This window comes from Notolepis coatsorum (genome assembly GCF_963971535.1).
Source record: "Notolepis coatsorum genome assembly, chromosome: 6".
In the NCBI taxonomy this organism is placed as follows: domain Eukaryota; kingdom Metazoa; phylum Chordata; class Actinopteri; order Aulopiformes; family Paralepididae; genus Notolepis; species Notolepis coatsorum.
In genome coordinates this window covers 108498836-108521539 of record NC_140170.1, presented here as the reverse complement: position 1 = coordinate 108521539, position 22704 = coordinate 108498836, and the positions used below count along the sequence as shown (strand labels likewise).

At 42.1% G+C, this 22704-nt stretch overlaps 1 protein-coding gene across 1 annotated transcript in view; it reads right to left on the bottom strand.

The window, feature by feature from the left end:
* Nucleotides 1-4058: 4058 nt before the first annotated feature.
* necab3 (N-terminal EF-hand calcium binding protein 3) overlaps nt 4059-22704 on the bottom strand; it is a 156665-nt gene continuing 138019 nt past the window's right edge. The window contains exons 10-13 of the mRNA XM_084316175.1: nt 11410-11522; nt 10398-10475; nt 7823-7914; nt 4059-4503 (exon numbers count right to left, since the gene is read on the bottom strand). Coding sequence (XP_084172301.1) covers nt 4469-4503; nt 7823-7914; nt 10398-10475; nt 11410-11522 — 318 coding nt within the window. The 3' untranslated portion in view covers nt 4059-4468. The remainder of the gene's footprint in view (nt 4504-7822; nt 7915-10397; nt 10476-11409; nt 11523-22704) is intronic.

Sequence of the window (22704 nt, the reverse complement as noted above, 5' to 3'; positions counted from 1 at the left end):
TGTTATGGCCACTAAGGAAAGGTCACTTTAAGAATAGTATAGTATAACTGAGATTGTATAATATAGCATGTACAGAAAGACCCAGTGCCTCATCCGTAGCTAACAGTGTATTGCACTACCACAGACAGGACCTAGCATGTCCTACCATGCTCTGTAAATAACTTATGTACATATACCGATATGCCCTACTCTGTTTACTTGTTTTATTGCACAATGTCGTTCTATTGGATTCTATTATATGTTATTACTATTGTATTATGCACATCGTTGCGGGCAAGACCACCCGCATTTCATTGTATACTCGTATGCCGTGACAAATAAAACTCTTGACTTGACTTGACTTTTGTTATGTTTTCCATTCTTGTATTACTAATGTGTGTTATTTTCCTCTTTTCCAGGAAGCACGGATGGGGTGAGCTGCCATTTCATTTGGATATTGTTTTCTCCTGTTTTGGTTAGGTAAGGGTAGTTTACATGCACGTATACTACATACGTGTAGACTACATGCACATAGACTACATACGCGTAGACTACATGCACATAGACTACATGCACGTAGACTACATGCACATAGACTACATGCACGTAGACTACATGCACATAGACTACATGCGCGGAGACTACATGCGCGGAGACTACATGCACGTAGACTACATGCACGTAGACTACATGCACAAAGACTGCCTTTCTTAATACCTTTCAAGGGTTTAACTGTGAGCAGTTTAAGGAACAGCTGTGTAACAGAAGGTGTGCGTGCAGATGACTGGGCTTTCATCCTCACGCCTTCTCTGATGGCCACTGCATATTCACACAGTCCAGATACGCAGCCTGGCTGACAGGAGGCTGGGAGTGGGAGGGCTCCAAATCAGCCCTGTCAATCAAGCAATCAAACGTCTCAGTCGCGGCTGTCAGTGTGTGTGTGTGTGTGTACATTTGGCACAAACAAAATTCAGCTATTTATAATTATGTGTTTCTATAGTAACAACACCCTGGTAACTGACTGGAATCTTCCCTGTCTTTTGAATTGTATTGCTATCCAGAACTCTGTATTGTCATCCTTTCATTCTCATTGCCAAACACATAACGGCTGCTGGAAGGTGTTACACACCTATAGACTCCTGTTCAGCTCTGTCTGCTGGTAGCTTCCATTTCCTCATGACGACATCATCATCATCATCATCATCATCATCATCATCATCATCATCATCATCATCACCATCATGCAGATAGACGCATTAGACCACTACTGTCCCCCTCCGACACTGAAAAGCTGGCTCATGCCCGCATATTCTCCCGTCTAGACTGTAATGCATTACTCATTGGCTCAACATCTAAATCCCTCCATAAACTTCAACTAGTTCAGAACACCTCAGCCTGCATCATCACCCGCTGCCCCAAATTCTCCCACATCACACCTGTCCTCTCCTCACTTCACTGGCTCCCTGTTAAGTATAGGATTGACTTTATGATCAGTCTCCTCACTTACAAAGCCCTCCACTCTCTAGCACCTGCCTACATCTACAACCTCAACTTCAACACTACACTCCCACTCCGCTCATCCAACTTCTGAGCACAGCACACCACACTACCGCCTTAAGTCCACAGAAAACAAATCATTCTCCTCCTCTGCATGGAATCAACTCCCATCAAACATCAAAGAAGCCCCATCCGTAGAAACATTTAAGTCCCACCTCAAAACCTACCTGTTCAACCTTCCATACCCTCACTCCAGTCCTGACCCTCCAACCCCTGCATCACGTACATTTTCACATCTGTACACAAATATATTTTAGTATTATTATTTATTTGAATGTTCTCTCTGTCTTGTCTCTAGTCTAAACTGTCTCCCTTTCTCTGTAGTATCCCCACCATGTTGTCATTGTGAAAGTACATGTACTGTGTTTGTCCATGTACTGTGTTTGTCCATATACCATAATGTAATGTATGTAAAGCGCTTTGAGATACCTTATGTAAGGCACTATATAAAATACATTTATTATTATTATTATCATCATCATCATCATCATCCTCCTCCCAGATATAACCCATCACCATAATAGAGGTCCCGCGCTGCACCGTCAGAGGACTCGTTAGGAATATTCAAATATTGTTCCCTTTTCAGCCGTGGAGGCAGTTTGGCAGAAAAGTCTGGCAACAAGTCATGAGGGAGACACTATTCTTTGTGTTATAATATTTCAGTTCTATTTCAGGCTGAGGTGGCCACTGCTGTACCAATAGAGTATGGATTCATCAGTATGTGAGTGTCACAGAACCACTGGGAAAAAGTGAGACCTTCATTCCTCGTTCTCCCCATGTTTCCATGGAATACCTGACTAGAAGAAGTCTTTATTTGTCATGCAGATTTAACACACACACATGCGATGGGCGACCCACAGGAACACACACACTGAGTCGCTGATGAAATGTCTCGACACTTCCATCCCATCCTGTCGTCCTTCCACCCAAGGGCAGTCGGGAGCAGACAAGGGCTGCAGCGTGCACCGCGCCCGGGGACCAATCCAAGTGCTCCTGTCCGTCTCCGTCAGGGAGATGTGTGCATGTTTTTCCATTGGGTTTATATTCTGGAGGGGAAACCCTTGCGAGCACGGGGAGAACATGCAAACTCCACACAGAAAGGCCCAGGATACCCCACCTGGGTAACTGGCAACACGGCAACCTGGTCCCCAAGCAGGAATCGAACCCAGTACCACTACACTACACTACACTAACCACTACACCACCGTGCCGCTCTGTGTCTCACAATGATCAGGGAATCAGGGACCATGGGCAGTCAAGTGTCTTTGATATAATGGGTGCAGACTCTCCAATCACTTCCTTTTTGAGGCTGAAGTTCCCCTTCACCGCCATCATAGTGGCAATCTTCATTCCTAGGCAATTTTCATTCCTTCAAAACTGTTGAGCTCAACTACAATCATATAGCTTTTAGGGAAAAGTGAAAATGCAGTATATAAACACAGAGTGCATTCTGGCTGGAGTGCTTTGTGTTTTTGGAAAAGCTGTGAAGTGTGTTAATTGGATTTGCAAAGCAGCCCCAGATTAACCCCCGAAAAGACTTTAGTCACGTAGCTGATATAACGGAGCAAGTTAGATGTTCTGTGAGAGTATGTGAGATTTGACAATTCTGTCAGATCTGTGAATATAGTTGCTAAGTGTGTCATCACAGGAAAATACTGTATGTGGACTTGATAAAACTGTCAATAATATAAAGTTTCTGTGATCAAAGAAAAATAAAATAAAATACTTCAGTCATTTACTACTTTGTAGACTTTTATTTAAAGGTTACTTTACAATGTACACAGTTTTGTTTTCTCATTACCAAACAAGAGCACAACAGAAACATCTAAATATCTCAGAATTTCATATGTACAGATTGGAATAGAGTCTACAATGATCAAAGTAAAACATAGTATACATCAAATAAAGATCTTGATTGAACAAATTACTGAACAAATACTGTACTGAGAACTAATAGCAGAACTAACTAGAGACAGATCTCGGGCAGCGCTTCCTTATATAACAACAACAATGAGGTGCAATATCAACACCCCATATCTACAGTAGCATCATCACATTAGAGTCTCATATCTAGATCAAAGAAAGAAAGTCACACTTAAGAACAGTATATGCAGCCAAAATGCAAAAGTGCTATTGTTGAAGCTCTTGGCCACAGCTGATGAGCATGCAAACCGGCAGGTTTTCTCAACAGTAGACAAGTCATCAAAAGCATGTCACGTAACACAGTGCACTTGATGCACGTCGTTGTCTTGCTGTAATTTCAAACCCGGTTGGGGGTGCAGTGCACCCATAAAACTAACCTAGTGACTCAGTGGGGGGGGGGGGGTTCTATGTGTTGTTGTTGTTGTTGTTGTTGTTGTTGTTGTTGTTGTTGTTGTTGTTGTAGTCGTTTTTCAGTTGTAGCCTTGTGACAGTAGTATTATACCATGGACAGAGAGAACGAGGAAAGGAGGAAAAAAGCATCAAAAGCATTGCACTCAGGCTTTTGCACAGAATCAAGAGCATGCAGACTGGCTGTGTGTGCAGCCATGGGCGTATCTCCCACTATTGATATTAGCAACACAATAATGAGAAGTCCAAAACAGCTGAAAGTTAAGATTGCTGCATTATTCAAGCATCTGTATGTCCCGTGGCTCTGACACTCGGGTGCCTTTGGAATTCTCCTCATCTTCTGCGTGTGTGTGTGTGTGTGTGTGTGTGTGTGTGTGTGTGTGTGTGTGTGTGTGTGTGTGTGTGTGTGTGTGTGTGTGTGTGTGTTCACATGCACCTACCTGTGTTTTGTGTGTGTTTGCGACAACAGGTGCACGTTTGTGTATGAAAGTGTGCAGCCAGCATCCAGTTTGTGCCACAGATAAACAGGTGAGACTCTGAGCTCTAATTAAATGACAAATGAATGAACAGTGTGGGCGGTAGTGGACGTGATGTTCTGGGTTCAGTTGTTGTTGTTAGTCATAATCCACCAGGAGGCTGAGAGAGCGAGAGAGAGAGAGAGAGAGAGCGAGAGAGAGAGAGATAGAGAGAGAGAGAGAGACAGACAGACAGACAGACAGACAGAATGAGAATCAGTTAACCCTTTCACTGCCACACGACAAAGGGTTAATAACAACAGATACAGAGAGGGAGAGAGAGAGAGAGAGAGAGAATAATAGAGAGAGAGAGAATAATAGAGAGAGAGAGATAATGATGGTTACAATGAAAGTTAGAGAGATGTCCCTTCACTGGGGACAAACAATAAATATCAGCTCAATCAATGCCTTTATTTAACAGAACACACCAACATTATGGGAAATGTGCTTACTGTCTTCTCCAGAGTCAGACAAGATTAGCACAAATTAATGGAAGCCGATAGCTGATCCATATCCGCTTCCATTCATTTGTGCTACGCTAGGCTAGCTTGCAGCCGGATATCTTTCAACTGAACGCACACAGAGGAAATTGGTATCCATCTACTTGTCTGACTCTGGAGAAGACGGTAAGTTGCCATAATGTTGGTGTGTTCCTTCAAGGGTATAGGGACAGCAGAATCATACAGTCTAAAGAGTCGGGATCAATGGACCTATCTCAAGCCCGCCCTCTTTTCTTGATCCTCTAATCACAACTGTTGCTTCCCTTTGTTTGTCCGAGGGAAGCAACAGATGTGATTGGAGGATCAACGTCCATTCCTGGTGAGCGATTCTGAGAGCCAGATTCACACTTTGCGCTTCATGTCTGGTGCAGATGAGGCACATTGAGGCATAATGCATAATGCATGCAATTTCCTAAAGGAAATACGTAAATACTATCTCCTTGGGTCTCTAGGCAAAGGGCACTGTTCTGATCCACACATTTCAGGGGAGGATTGCGCATAAAGCAGGTAGAGATATTAAATGTTTTTTTTTTTTTTTTTTTACTTTATTTTTTAGCGTTTATCGCTTTTTCTGGTCAAGCATGACCGACAGAAACAGGTTGAAAATGGGATGTAGAGCAGGGGAAGACATTCTGAGAAATGACGGGAATCGAACTCGTGTCCCCCAGATCCGTGCACAGTTTTCCCCGACGCAGAAATAGCGCCGAGATATGCGGTGAGCTACGGGAGCTCCTGATATTAAATGTTTTTATAAGATATTATAAATGTGGTTCATTAAAACCTCTCCACCTCTGAAGAGCAGGTGCAAATGTACTGCAGCTTTTATGGGGAATAATATTATAGTAGGCTATATGCCTGTCCAGTTAATCTAACTACTTCAGTAGTCGCTTTTCTATTGTTGTTTACAATATTAGATGTTTGGGGATGTTTTATTTTTTTTGTATTTTATTTTTTTATTCTTTTTTAAAACAAACATATAAACAAACATGACAACACACGATAAGATATACAAGCATTAATTGTCAGGGCACATCCAATGAGATCACATTTTGGTTAGTTGTTTTATATAAGATATACCCATAATACCTGTTATCTAAAAAAAAAACCTACATACATATGCTCAGCTCGAACCCCCCCCTCCCGGACCCCACCTTGAGAAGTACCTCCACTATCCCTCGCACCTAACCAGACACTACCATTATAAGCTAGCTTTTATTCTCTCCACCACTTCTAACCACATTGACATTTTGGATTCATTGAGACCCAGAATTCTTGCTGTAGATATTTCATGGTAAATTACATCGAGATATGTAAGAAACCAAACTTTACGGCACATTTTTTCCGGTTGAAACCAGCGTGATGCGATCAGCTTTTTGGCTACTGTGATACCCGATAAAACCAATCTCTTTAGCTGTGGATTCACTGCAAACTCAAAAACATCATTCAACAGCAATACCGAGGGGTGTACAGGTATATTCCAAGATACGAGTTTTGATATTTGTTGGGTCACATCTTTCCAGAATGCCTTAACTGGTGAGCAGTCCCAATACATGTGCATAAATGTTTGGGGATGTTTATCTTGATATTACCATCACTAATGATGTCAGTATAGGTGAATGCTGCTCATAAAATGGGTAGGTCTGATCCAGCACCCTGATTGGTCAATAGCCGTGTTATATAATTATTCCCACTGATCTATCATAAAACATTTAACTTTTGATTGTATCCTACTGTAGATCATTGTATATCTCATGTCTCTGGTCAGTTATATTATTCTACTATAAATAGTAAAACATAAAATAGACTTCGCTTATAGCTGGTTAACTTATTACCACCTTTCCTATCTGTCTGCTGTAATAGTAGCAAGTAGGGATGGGGGAAGAAATGAACACAGTGATATATTGCAATATTTTGCGTGATATTATATGGATTATAACGATACACACAGCAAGTGTCGATATAAAAAAAATTACAATCCCATTTTGTTCCAATATAAAATTATTGGAGTGAGGTGAAGATACTTTTATCTTATTAGATAAAACAGATGTATATATATTTGTATTGTTCATAACAAAAAAATACTTTAATTTATACGTTTTCCATTGAGGGCATCATTTGCAGTTGAAAAAAATTTAATACATCGCAATATTACAATATCATGACTCTAGTATTGTGATAATATTGTGATTCCCACCTCTCATAGCAGAAACAAAACTATTAACAAACTAGTGTGCTTTCATGGCTTCCTTCACACTGTACAGCACATTCCCTCACTGCCTCACAGTTTGCCCTACGCTCCTCATCTCAGTCAATCTGGCCTTGAGAGTCAAAACGCTGTACAATTGACTATGTTTAATATTTTGTACAGGAGTGATTTTAGATGTTGGGTGATTTTAGACTTTGTATACTTAAGCTCAGGCCATGTTCCAAACCAGGCAACAGCACATGGTAACAACATGTGCTATACAAAGTCTAAAATGTTTAAAGATCTTTAATTTCAATGCAAATCCATGGCCTGGTGAAAATAATTGTATCCAGAGGCAATATGTCAGGATATCAAAGACCTGTGACATACGGATGGCAGAATCCCAGAGTCCTGCCTCGTTCAAGAAAGGCTTTCTCTGCTGAAGGGAACGATCGGCATGCATCTCTGCTAATCTATACTTTAACTAATTACGCCAATGTGTGGTTTGCTACCCCGATACTGGCTCAAGGCAAATATTAAATATATAAATATTTTAAATATATATTTAAGGTCAGTTGGTGAACAGCAACACAAGTGCAGGGGGGGAAGTGGAAAACTTGTTGAAGTTAGAAAATACAGATTTCAGTTTACAAGAATACTAAAACACATACAAGTGAGCATCATGCATTGTACTCAGACACACACATGTAGACACAGAGACAAAGGCACAGGCACGCATACACACACACACACACCTGGGAGAAGCATAGTAGATACTACTTCAGGATCCTCCAGCATGTCAATGACACAACGCTGAAAGTCTTTGCTGCTGTTTGACTGCATGTAGCTAGAGAGAGAGTAAGAGAGGGAAAGAGAGAGGGAGGGAGGGAGGGAGGGAGGGAGAGAGGGAGAGAGAGTGAGAGAGGGAAAGAGAGAGAGGGAGGGAGAGAGGGAAAGAGAGGGAGGGAGGGAGAGAGAGAGAAGGGGAGGGAGAGAGGGAGGGAGAGAGGGAAAGAGAGGGAGGGAGGGAGAGAGAAGGGGAGGGAAAGCGAGAGACGGAAAGGGAAAGAGAGTGAGAGGGAAAGAGAGAGAGTGAGAGAGGGAAAGAGAGAGGGAGGGAGAGAGAGTGAGAGAGGGAAAGAGAGAGAGAGGGAGGAAGGGAAAGAGAGAGAGAGGGAGGGAGGGAAAGAGAGGGAATAATGGTTTTAACGTCCCTTTATGCCACAATGAGAATGCAGGTAGTGCCAAAATCACCAAACTATGGCTTTGTTGATGTTAAAAGGGATAGTTCGAATTTTTCTTACATTAAGTGGTATGAAATACTTGCCAGTAGTTCCCAGGTTTCGAGCAAACCAGGAAGCTTGAAGCAAAAACGTTTAATCCACACCACAACATGCAGGCAAAAAGTTTTAACAATCTGTAAAACAGCAGCCCTTGTGTATTTCCTATGCGTCAGACCGCCATGATGTCGTCGAACTAGCCCCAGTGCGTAGTAACCCGGTTCGCCTGAAACGTTGGATCAAATTGACTGACTGGGCTTTAGGATTGATGGTATGCAATAGTATTGTGATGCTATGAGTGTTTATTCACTTCACTTCATTTGGTGTTTGAGGGTTACCGTGGGATGTATGTTGCAGAGAAATTATTGCCATCGGCTTGTCCTACCCTTGAATAATCAATAATAATTTTTGGCCCCAGCCAAAAGCCGCAACAAGTGGAAAATTCTACGTATTAGCACAAAGTCAAACTTCAGCTCTGCACTAAGGATTTGCAACAATCAGTTCTAGTGATTCAACGGTGGTGTGATGGAACCGGATTCATAAGTTATGCTCTTCATGATCAATATAGATTTAATAGTGAAACACAGAACGGGTAAGATTCCCGGCTTTAACGGGCAGTGTGATTCACACTCTAAAATAATATTTGCTTGACCCACGGTAGCTGCACAGTATGAAGGAGACAGACTGTTTATGTTCACATCAGTTGTTTGTATAAAAATCTATTCATATCAATATGGTCTTCATGTAGTTCTGATGCTCGACTCTCCCTCGAGACCGAGGCAAAGTCTTGGACCTAGCTCTAGATAGTTCCAAGACATCAGTCTGAGAGGAGAATCAAGCATGGGAAATACACAAAGACTGTTGTATTCTGTTGTGGATGGTTAAAACCTTTGTTTGCATGTTATGGTGTGGATTAAAACATTGTTGTTACCATGTGCTGTTGCCTGGTGTGGAACATGGCCTGAGCGTATACAAAGTCTAAAATCACCCAACATCTAAAATCACTATTTTTCCTCCTAAAACAATTCTCTCAAAACTGTACAAAATATCCACAAAGATCTGGCTGTTATGAGGCATTAGGCATAATGAGTTGACTGAGATTGGGTCAAAAACAGCGTAGAAATTGACAACCGAATCTTTTAGTTTATGATGGTATGGCCGATTCACACCAACTAAATTCACATCCACCACTACATCATGTGAGACAATAGCCAATTAATATGACATATGAGCATATTATCAGTAGGAATAGGGTAACCAAACCACTGAAAACTATATCCTGCTGTGTGTGTGTGCGAATGAATGTTATTTATTTACGTGTCACACCATCCAAATGTCCCATCCCACATTGGATTACATGACACACAATACAAAACATTTAAGACACAGTCTTAACACACTTGAGGTAACAAGTAGGCAAAACGTTTCCTTCTCGCATTAACTTTTCAGTATTTCTGAGTCTTCTGTTGATTAGCAATCAAGATCTTCACAATGTATCTTATCAAACAAACCCTTTCTCTTGAACATGATACAGAGGACAGTAGCAAACTAAATAAATGTTCAATTTAATTTGGCTCACATAAATGACAAAGCCTATCTTGTTCTTCAGTGCCAACATAACGTGCAGTTTCCAAACGTAAAGGCAATATTCCAGTGTGTGTGAGAGAGAGAGAGTTTGTGTGTATATGAGCAACATGAGAGATGGGCCATCTGCTCATCTTCATTGGTGGGGAACAGTTCCATCTGAAAACATATCAGGCTGCCAATGTCTGTCAACACACACACACACGCACGCACGCACGCACGCACGCACGCACACACACACACACACACACACACACACACACACACACACACACACACACACACACACACACACACACACACACACACACACACACACACACACACACACACACACACACACACACACACACACACACACACACACACACACACACACACACACACACACACACACACACACACACACACACACACACACACACACACACACACTGACACTGACACTCACACTCACAATCCTCACCTCATCCAGGAGATACGATCCTGCCAGAACTCATACATAATGTAGCACGACTTCCCTGGGAGCTTCTGAACGGACACACTGACAGAGAGAGAGAGAGAGAGAGAGAGAGAGAGAGAGGGAGAGTAAGAGGGTTGGAGAGAAAGAGAGAGAATGAGAGAGATAAAGATACAAACAGAGTGCAGGCACAAATGTGAGAGGCACAGAGATAAGAGCAGCTATGACTAAAAGCTTGGCAACGCTTCATGCACGACCGCTGATTTAAGAGGGAAGAGGAAACAGGATGGCTAATTTCCATTAAAAAAAGGAATGGTGACCGAACGGCGAAGTGAAGCAGCTCATTTCCTGTCAAAGCCATTTCCACTCAAGCCACGTGCAGCCTGGGTTATAACTGCTATGACAGTTTTTAATGACGATGATGATAAACTGTTGTGTGGAGACTAGACTGATGAACAGTATTCTTAACAGTTTAGATGGACCGGATTTCTCCATTACATACTGTATTTTTGTCTTTTACAGCTTGGATTGGTTATCCAAGGTGGAGTCCAGGGACCAGCTTACAGGGGGGTCCCTACCATAATGTAATAGTTCGATTTCACCATTTCCTCCTTAAGGAACATAATGACAGAATGTATGACTCTTCTGGTTTCACCAATTATTTCCCCATCTACAGTATAGACATATCATTCTGTAATAAAACATATTTAAAAGCAAAAGTATTTGAGTCAGACAGGGGCTCTGGGACATAATCTTATCAAATGGGGTCTGTGGTCTAATTTGTGTTGGTTTAGGGGTCCTTGACGTCAAAAGGTTTGAAAACCACTGATAGCACATATGATCTAGTACAAACATTAACTTTGTCACTGTGGCAGACTGCCCTCTCTGCTGAGGGTAATACTGCCCATCAGCACAGCTTCAAACAGAGGTATTCATATATCCCTCATGTATTTCAATGTCAAACCTTCCCAGAAGTCTTAAGGTATAAGACGTTGAGCTCAAAAAGAGAGTCACTGACTGTAGGTTGTCGGAGTGGGTGGAGGTGACGTCCGAGTGACTCTTCAGAACCTTCTGGAAGTCTTCCAGGTTGTCTTCAGACACTGTCATCTGCCTCTGGACCAGCAGGATGTTCTGTTGGCAGGCAGATCAAAGAGAAGCCAGAGATGAGACACACTACTGATCAAACATACTGTGGCAGCCAAGGAACATGTGTCGTGTGTGTGCATGAAAGAGAGAGAGATCTTTTTTTGCTATCTTATGGAGTGTGTGTGTGTGTGTGTGTGTGTGTGTGTGTGTGTGTGTGTGTGTGTGTGTGTGTGTGTGTGTGTGTGTGTGTGTGCGTGTGTGTGCATGAAGGAGAGATATTTTTTTGCTATCTTATGGAGTGTGTGTGTGTGTGTGTGTGTGTGTGTGTGTGTGTGTGTGTGTGTGTGTGTGTGTGTGTGTGTGTGTGTGTGTGTGTGTGTGTGTGTGTGTGTGTGTGTGTGTGCATGAAGGAGAGATATCTTATTTAGCTATATTTTGGAGTGTGTGTGTGTGTGTGTGTGTGTGTGCATGAAGGAGATATCTTATTTTGCTATCTTATGGAGTGTGTGTCTGTGTGTGTGTGTGTGTGTGTGTGTGTGTGTGCATGAAGGAGATATCTTATTTTGCTATCTTATGGAGTGTGTGTGTGTGTGTGCATGAAGGATAGAGCTCTTTTTTGCTATATAATGGAGTGTGTGTGTGTGTGTGTGTGGGGAGGGGGGATGGTGGATGTCTGTGTACATAATGTCCCCACTCAGGCCATGGTTACACTGGGGTTTTTGTTTTTGTTGCTGAATGATTACGTTTGCATGTCCAAGTTAAAAAGAAACGCCGTTTTGGCAGGAAAACGTGTTCCCCTAGCGGGAACGCTGAAAAGGTGTTTTCGTTTTGGAAACTCGCCGACAGTGTAACCGCAGCCTCAACTCCAACCCACACATCAGACCAAAACAGCTCAATACCAAAAGGAGTTTGATCTAATTATGAGGTACTCAATTCACTACTGGATTCAATCATAGACCTGTATCTAGTAGCCAGCATTTGATAGATTATTAGCTTTGGGTGAAATTCAGGGACAACCCAAACGTATGCAGTGGAGAGGCTCATATAGTTCCATAGGATTTATGCATGCTTGAGATACACCCGTTTACACCTGGGTGTTTCACTTTTGGGAGCACCTGAGGATTACTTTATTGCACTGCTGGCCCAGTCGGCCCTGCGGCAGGAAGATGGATAGTCAATATGGACTGTTCTCTTCTTATTTTGTCTTGTCATTCAAACCTTTTCATGAAAAAAAATTAAAAAGCAAGCTAAATGACGGAGTTGGGCCAAGGTGGGCAGAACAAGAGAATACCCACGTCTGGTCGGGCACACAATCTGTAAAAAAGCTATCCAATTTCTTCTAGACCATTAAATGTGAATGACACAAATGTAAAACAGTGCCCAGTGTTAGCTTGCTTGAAGAAATGTATTTTTTGTTGCCATTTACTCTTATCTGCCATGTTTAAACACAGTGCAGTTACCTATCATGGCCACAGGGTGTCAGTCTTACATAGTGCAGCTAACATATGTGCACAGTATTTTGGATACCAGCTCACGTCCAAGTTAAAGTCTTCTTTGGAATACACCATTTAAACGGATCTCAAATCCTGTATATCACATGAAAAAAGTCAACCAACAAACTCGATTCTTGTACCGGATCTCCTCTCTGGTAAACAAGAATACCCTGAAGACTCTGGCAGGAGCACTCATTCAAGGGTACTACGACTATGCTTGCACCTCATGGTACCAAAGCACCTCAAAGGCACTAAAAAACAAATTACAAACATCTCAAAACAAGCTAGTCAGACTACTGCTTGACCTGACTCCTAGAACCCACCTCACCCCTGCCCACTTTGACAACCTAGGATGGCTTAGAGTAGACAACAGAGTACAGCAACTTGCAATGGGCCTGGTCTAGAAGATACACTACGCGACCAAGGTACCCATGTACATGTCGAAATACTTCCCAAAGGTCAGTGAATACCACGATCACAACACCAGAGGGAGCTCCACAAATCATGTTAAACCCAGATTCGGTGTCTAATATGGCTGTCGCGAAGTCATTGATAAGCGAAAGCCATATTAGACACATAGCCATAATTTAAGATATAGTTTATGCATTCGCAAAATATGAGAGCTCTGTCATTCTACAACGGAGCACGGCCGCTGCTGCTGGAGCTGGACACTCGCCGGCGGCGGAGCACGGAAGGCGGGGACAAACCACAGCATCGCCCCGCTGGCGCTTCAGCAAGCAGCCTCCACAGCTCCAGTTAACCTAATTTATACCGTAATGAATCATTAAAAAATATACCGTTAACTGGAATATGTTGTTTCTTTACACATATGTTGGCTTATGTAATTGGTTTGTCATGACAAAACAATAAAAATCGCTACTTTACATCAGGGTGAACGCTGTTACACTGCCACCACCCACTTCAATGACAGAGCTCTCATATTTGCGAATGCATAAACTATATCTTAAATTATGGCTATGTGTCTAATATGGCTGTCGCGAAGTCATTGATAAGCGACAGCCATATTAGACACATAGCCATAATTTAAGATATAGTTTATGCATTCGCAAAATATGAGAGCTCTGTCATTCTACAACGGAGCACGGCCGCTGCTGCTGGAGCTGGACACTCGCCGGCGGCGGAGCACGGAAGGCGGGGACAAACCACAGCATCGCCCCACTGGCGCTTCAGCAAGCAGCCTCCACTGATGTACAGTGACGAGTGAATCTGGTAGTGCGTTGGTTTATGACGTTAAAAACGCGAAATAACGCATAACGTTACAGCGTACAGTTCCACACTGTGACAGTGTGACACCCAGAGTTTCTAGTTACAGTAGTGACGCGTGAATCGAGATAGTCCTAACACTGTAACAGTGTTTATTAAAGTGTTTATTAGTAAGAGTCAGATAGTCCTAACAGTGTTTATTATTAAGAGTCAGATAGTCCTAACAGTGTTTATTATTAAGAGTCCTAACAGTGTTTATTATTAATTAACGTCATAAACGAACTACCAGATTTATTTTGCACCAGGGAACTTGAAGGTTCCTGCCGCACTCGCGGCAAAAGGGGGCGGGCTAGCGGCGTGGGGTCGTGGCCAATCAGAGAAAAGCTGAACACAAGTTGGTTGCCTTTAATATTCACGCGGGCCGGACACGTCTTCTTTAAACAAGTCAAGAAGAAACATAACAATAAGTCAAGAACAAAACAAGAACACCAATATGTTATTGTTCCCTATATAAATTAAGTGACAATGTGTTGAAACAATGAACGCAGCCATAAAAGACAGAACTGGTCTACTTTTCTGATAAACACATCACTGCTTAACTCGTAAATGTTCAGACAAGCTACATTTTCTGTATGCACCCAATTCAACGTTATAGCATTTTCTTTCAAAATGAATTTGGTTGCAGAAGTCCGGATTTGGTCTAACTGTGAGCTCTCTGGGGCAGAGGTATTTAGCAGGCTGTAGTCTGCATCAGCGCCATGAGACAGTAGGTATAAGCATGCTATTGGATGACTATTTCAGTCGGAATTCTTCTCCCCTTCCTCTATTTTGCAATAGAGTACCGTCGCTGCCTCCTGGGCTTAGCACCGTCCAGGATGATTGTGATTGGTTTAACCCTTTCACTACCACCTGGCTCGCTGATAACAAACTATCATTACACCTGGGTAAAACAGAATCCATTCTCTTTGGATCAAATAGCAAACTCAGCAAGGCCAACAGTTTCTCTGTTACAGTGGGTGACAATATTGTCACAAGGAAAGATGAAATTACCTACCTGGGTTCCATCCTAGAGGCAAATCTTTCCTGTGACAAAATGGCAACCAATGTAATAAAAAAAGTCAACCAACGAACAAGATTCCTGTACCGGATCTCCTCTCTGGTAAACAAGAATACCTTGAAGACTACGACTATGCTTGCACCTCATGGTACCAAAGGTGGCCCTAAAAACAAGGCTACAAACATCACAAAACAAACTGGTCAGACTACTGCTTGGCCTTACTCCTAAAACCCACCTTACCCCTACCCATTTTGACAACCTAGGATGGCTTAGAGTAGACGACAGAGTACAGCAACTTGCAATAGGCCTGGTCTACAAGATACACTACACCACTAAGATACCCATGTACATGTCGAAATACTTCCCAAAGGTCAGTGAATACCACGACCACAACACCAGAGGGAGTTCCACATATCATGTTCAACACAGATTCAGCTCAAACAAGGGACTAAACTAGAACTAAATTAGAAACTGGCCCCGGTAAAATGGTTAACCGTCTGTAGTGTGGTAGTGAAAGGGTTAACCGTATGTAGTGTGGTAGTGAAAGGGTTAACACTTTGTTGTGTGGCAGTGAAAGGGTTAACCTTCTGTATTGTCGCAGTGAAAGGGTTAACAATTTGGTAGTATGGTAGTGATTGGTTTAAAGAAATACAAACACACTTTTCTTTTCCTATACAGAATGATAATAGGTTCAGCCAGACCTCCCTCTCCGGTGCTGGCACAGCGCTAACATAGTGTGGAGTGGAGAGAGCCGGTATGGCTACACGAGACTAAGCTGGCTGTGATGTACAGGCGTAGATACAGATGCACCTCTCTGCCAATCATATTGCTTGACCATACCTACTTGAAACTGCAATAAGATGTCAACTCACTGGTTAGTTCATATGAGAGTAAGCTATATTTTGCCCAAAGAGTTGAAAATAATAAGAAATGCATATAGATTCAAGTCCCATATGAAAATAAATTTGAATAATAACATTTTTAAAAGAGTTCCGTGGTCTATAGATTGTAATTATTTTGTATTTTATATTTTCGAATACATTCTGTGCCATTAACGTACGTGTTTGCTCGCCAACCGGTGAGTGCCAATCACGTATATATATAATAATCACGTATCAATTTTACGGACCTCGGTGTATCATTGGAACTTATTCTGAGACCCAGAGAGTGCAATACCGGCCAAATCCTGCTAGATGGCAGTATCGCCTACCCTTTGAAACCTTATTTCACACTGTGTGTTACATTGTAGGGATGTCCCGATCCGATCACGTGATCGGAATCGGCGTCGATCACGTGCTTTTCAGAGTATCGGGGATCGGGAAAAAATAATAATAAAAATCGGCAGTCAAAAAAAGAAAAATTTTATTCAACAAACATGACCATGTCCACGTCTTAAACTCATACGGAGGCCTTAGTTTTGGTTTTAAAGTACATATAATATATCATCATTAATGTATTTATTGTCACACAGAGCAGAATAATTATCCACAACAAACACATTCCCCTTTAATTTTCACCGTTGCAACAAACATTCCCTTTAATTTAGACGCTACACGCTACACGCGACCACAACAACAACACGTCGCTCCCGAAACACGGTTAATATCCACTGACTTGAGCAGCTAGACTTAATGTCAGAGGTTTGGAACTAAGCATTTTAAAAGAAAGTCAAGCCAGTTGCAATGTTTGCAAGGAGGAGATTCCGCGTGGAGGAAAAACTCATGAAGCAGCAGGCTGGAGGCGAAGTTTTCAGACAAAATTTTCACCTGGAGGATAACGTTACGTGACTGAGGTTTATCGTCGGCGTTTCAGACCAGAATGGACCATTACGTAAGTCGAACACTGAATGTATACTAATGTGCAAACATATATTGAAACTTTTAATATTTCTCATATGAAGCAGAAGCACATTTCTCAGGGTGAATGTAATAACAAAAGCCTCCGCTCTCGCGCCCCGGACTATTATAAGCAACAGATGGGCTTGTCTCGCTCTGCCAGTTTCTGACAAAAATGCGTCAAAATTGATTACTAATGTGAAAGATCGGATCGGAAACGATCGGATCGATAGATATTTAAAATCACATGCTCGGGATCGGATCGGAAGCAAAAAAAGGCGATCGGGACATCCCTATTACATTGTATATGGTCCGGGCGGAGAATTTAGTCCAAGCCAAGTGAATCGCTTCATCCGAGCACTTTGGAACGCGTTCAGCACACTCCATGCATATTCTGTGCCGTTTCATGTCAGGGACCAGATGGACATCAATACTGGAAATCGCAATCAGACAATTGGAATATTCTTTTTGGGATACCTCCTAGTAAAGGTAAGGACTATATGACATCAATCCTACTTTGATCCAACAATGATTTCACATCGATCGCAACGATCATATGTAATGTACTCCAAAACGTATGCTGTTGCTGACGATCAGAGCATAAAAAAACGACCCCCCCCTCCTTTGATGCATTTATGATGAAACATAATACCTATTATATACCTTTGATTTTTAAATAGTAACGTGTCCAGGCGAGCAACGCGAACGACTTTAGCAAAATTCACATAGCGCTCCATAACCCAGCTTTTCAGGAATTAGCCCGGATGTATACATGAAAGAATTTACTCTTTTTTACATGTTGGACGAGAGATAGTGACTGTCAAATGAACCATACAATTGTCTCCATAGCTATAATATAGAATGACGTACAGTGAAAATAGGCAATGGAAAGCTTGAGCATTGACTACAGGGATGAGGGTAATAGCTCTCTCACTGTGCGTCACCTTGTTTGTAGAGCTAAATCTATATTTTATATTATAGATATGGATACAATACCATGGTCATTTGACAGTAACTATCTTCCGTTCAAGATGCAAAAAAGAATACATTCTTTCATGAATACGTTCATGCGTTATCCCGTGGTGAATATAAGTATAATTTCGGAATGATCCAGGCTAATTCCTAAAACTAACTACTAAAACCATTGGCGTTTCGTCCCTGGACCCGCTACTATTTTCAAATCAAATGCATATGATAGGTATTATGTTTCATCATGAATGCATAAAAGGGGGAGGGGGGTCGTTTCTGATTATTTGATTGCCAGTAACGTCATTCGTTATTACCACAACACACGCCGATCAGGGGGATGGGTATGATAACCTTGCACATCAAGCTGAAATTGACGTCAGATTGTCCTTACCTGTGGTCGGTGCTATTCCAAAAAGAATATTCCAATTATTTGATCGCCATCTGGTCCATCCTATGTCCATCTGGTCCACGACATGACCCACCATAACATATGGATCGGGGTCCCGAAAACGATTCAATGCGATCGGGTGAAGCCCTAGGTTTCCCATTACTAGAAAAGTCCGTCCGGAGCGGTTTAAATGTAGCACCCGGTCTGGAACAGGGTTTACTCCACTCTCGATACTGCCTACTGGCAGGATCTGGCCGGTACTGTAGCTTCGGAGTCCCAGTATGCCTTTTAATGGCAACATACAGGTCCCTGACATTGAATAGGATATTAATATCGAAGAAAAGGGAAAACTATCCAAACCGTTAACCGCTGGCGCCCAATAACGTATATACGTGGTTGGCCGCAAAAGTGTTTTAATGGTGATGATATTGTTGTTTCTGTTGTTGTGGTGTTGATGATGATGATGATGATGATGATGATGACGATGATGATGTTGATGATGAAAACTAATGGCCGTAAGTAGGGGTGTAAAGGTACACATATCCGTACCGAACCGAACTGTTTCAGTGTGTACCGTACCGTACGGCTGTGTAGTGTACCGAACGAATACAGCGGTATGTTAACCACTAACGACCGCCCACCGATTATTAATTTCAATATAGAATATTCGTTGACAGCCCTACAAGTACAATTAGTTACTGCACACTACATCACCCCTGAGTGGAACATGGAAAGCCAAACTTTCCCCCACTGTACCGAAAACCCCTACCGAACCGTGACTTCAAAACCGAGGTACGTACCGAACCGTGGTTTTTGTGTACCGTTACACCCCTAGCCGTAAGTAAATGGCTGCTTTTTTATATAGCGCTTTTATCCAAAGCGCTTTACAATTTGTTACTCACATTTTACCCATTCACTCACACATTCACACACCGACAACCATGCAAGGTGCCAACCTGCTCATCGGGAGCAATTAGGGGTTAAGTGTTTTGCTCAAGGACACATCAACACGCTGCCCGGGAGGAGCGGGAATCAAACCGGGAACCTCCCGATTGCCAGACGACTGCTCTACCTCCCGAGCCACTGTCGCCCCAGAGTAGTAGCCTTCAGTGTTTTTAGGTATTGAAATTTTTTAGGTTTCCAACTTTCCATTGCTGTTGATGTTGTAGGTGCAGTATTTAAGCAATAGCTCACAACCATGGTATATGGTTATTATTATATCACAGCAAAGGGGTGTAGTTCGGCCCGACGCAAACTACACACTTCAAATTAAGTGTTTAATAATAATAATAATAATAATAATAACTTTATTTGTATAGCATCTGTCATACAAGAATTGCAGCTCAAAGTGCTTTACAGCAGAAAAAAGGCAGGCAAAGTGCACATATAAAATCGAAATCTTTCACGTTAGGATCTAGCATCCCAATAGGCCACTTTGTTTATGGTTTGATTCTATGGCATAAAATGACATATAAAACAAGCATAAAAAAGATAGCAGCAAGTTAAGGCAAATCACAGTTTTAAAACGACATAAAAAAACATATAAAACGAGCATAAAAAGATAGCAAAGTAAGGCAAATCGAAGTTTTTCATATTAGGATCTAACATCCCAATGGGCCTCTCTGTTTATGGCTTGATTCAGTTTTAAAATAGGCAGTAATAAAAATTATAAAAAAGTGCAGTACATTTCTTTTGTGTTATTATTAGTAAATAATAATGTTCAAAATAAAATAGACAACAACAACAACAACAACAACAACAACAACAACAACAACAACAACAACAACAACTATAATTATTTTCATAGTCGGGCAGATATTTACCAAGGCTGAATGCCGTTTTAACGTATGACCTAGGAGGCTAGGACCATTATTATACAGTTTTAATATTTTTTCAGGTAAGAATGTACTGTAGAGGAGAATGATCTTCCTACTTAAAGGAAAAGATAAGCTTACGGAGACTGGACTTTTGTCATGTAACTTTAGTAACTCAATCAGTGCCACCCACGTAATATTAAGTGATTGCCCGACAACGTTGGGTGCCAGACCACGTAATATTACGTGTTTGGCTCATTAAAAAAAAAAAAAAAAAAAGATTTTAATATCCTATTTAATGCCAGGGACCCGTATGTTCCCGTTAGAAGCCCTACTGCAACGCAGAGGGTGCAGTACCGACCAGATTCTCCCAGGTGGCGGTATCGAGCTGCAGTAAACCTTGGTCCAGACCCTTGTGTTACACTGTAAGGTCTCCGGGCGCAGATTTTTACTATACGGCAAGGCCATGGGTTCAATCGGTCACATCAAAACGTCTACGGGACATCCGATGCATATGCTGTGATTGATTATGCCGTGGCCCTAATCGACATTGGATGTACCAGATGGCGATCAAACAATTGGAATATTATTTTTGGAATACTCCCGGCCACATGTAAGGACTATCTGACGTAAATTCTGGCTTGATCATGCAATGTTTTCATACCGATCGGGCTGCTAAGCGTTTTTAGCATTCAATACTAATGCCGTTACTGGTAATCAATAATCAGAAAACGACATCCCCCGCCCCCCCCCCCCCCCCTTTCATGCATTCATGATGGAACATGATACAGATCAAATGCATTTGGATTTTTAACTCTAGCTTGTGTAGGGCCGAAACGCCAATCGATTTAACGTTATTAGCTTAGCGCCTTATAACTAGCTTTGCAGGAATTATCCCAGACCATTCCGATATAACGCTCATATTCATTACGGTATAAAACGGGAGCGTATTTATGGCATATTGAAGGGAAGGTTAATACTGTCAATTGACAATGACATTGGACCCATAGCTATAATATAAAATATAGATTTAGCTCTACAAACAAGGTGACACACTAGCTAGAACAGGATGAGGCCAATAGCTGGCACTGATTGAGTTAACAGTTTCAAAGCCACGAGGAGACAGTTCTCCATCTGCAGACAGAGAAGGATCCGACGAGTGGGGTGTGGCCCCACACATTTTATAGTCAAAACAAAACCATCACATGATCTGACTCCTGTCAGAAGGATCTAATACACTCATACAATCTTCCTGCTTTTATAGTGTTACATAAGCATCCCTTTTCCCCGGGCCTGACCATGACCTCATGACCGCATTCCTAAAAAGAACACACCATTCTCTTCCTGACAGGGCCGGACTGGGGAAATAATTCATACCGGGAGATATAGCGCGAAATATAGCCCCAGTCAGGCCACTTTTTAAGCGGGGGGTCTGGGGGTCCCCCACCAGGATTTTTTTTGTTACAAAGACTTAATTTCCTGCATTCTGGTGAATTTTAGTGCATGTGAATCACAAACTAATGAGCCAACAATTGCTTAGTACAATGTACTGTTATGAACCTCAAATAAAACTGTTGTGGCACTAGCAATGCTACTCTCTCCACCTTCAAAAAGAAAAAAGCAAGAGCACAACATACTTGTCTATTTACTATTATAATACAGTTAACCACTCTCTCCACCTATTCAAACAGAGCAAGAGCACAATACCATATTCACTTTACTGATGCACTACACATCAACAGTTAAAATAGCCCTTACACAAACATTAAATAACAGACCTTTCATTATTACAAAACTACCTGGCTCACTGCCTGGCTGTTACAGTATTCTGCAGAGTGCCATCTGCCATTCCATTCGCCGCCTCCACTGTCAATCAGTTGTATCACCTGGTCCCGCCTCCACCAATCACAAGCGGCAGCACGGCTCCATTGTGTGTGTGTGATCCGAGGGAGAGAGTCAGATAGTTCTCCAACTCTGTCGCAGACAGTGAAATCCTGGTTGTTCCCCACCCACCTAGGTTATCTAACTATCGCGCCGCGCCGCCGCCACAACTAGAAACAATGGCCTGGCAAAAAATAAAAAAAAAATTATATAAAAAAAAAATATATAATTTTTATTTTTTTTATCTGTGCAGGCCAGGCCGCCTGTTACTGTTCCGCAACTGTAAGTTACTTCCTGGGTAGGCCTGATTGGCCCAGACAGGCACGTGACAGGCGCGGCCACGCCCCGCGGCAGCCTCAGGACGCGCAACGAGGCTGCTGAGAGCTGTCGCGCGGAAATAGGCTGTCTATTGCCTCGCGCTGCAACGCGGAAATAGGCTGTCTATTGGCATTCTCTAAGACAAACTCTAACCTTAACCAGCTCCTTAACAGCGCCTAAACTTAACCCTTTAACCTTAAGCAACTCCGAAACTATGCCTAACCTTAACCTTAACCTTAACCATGCCT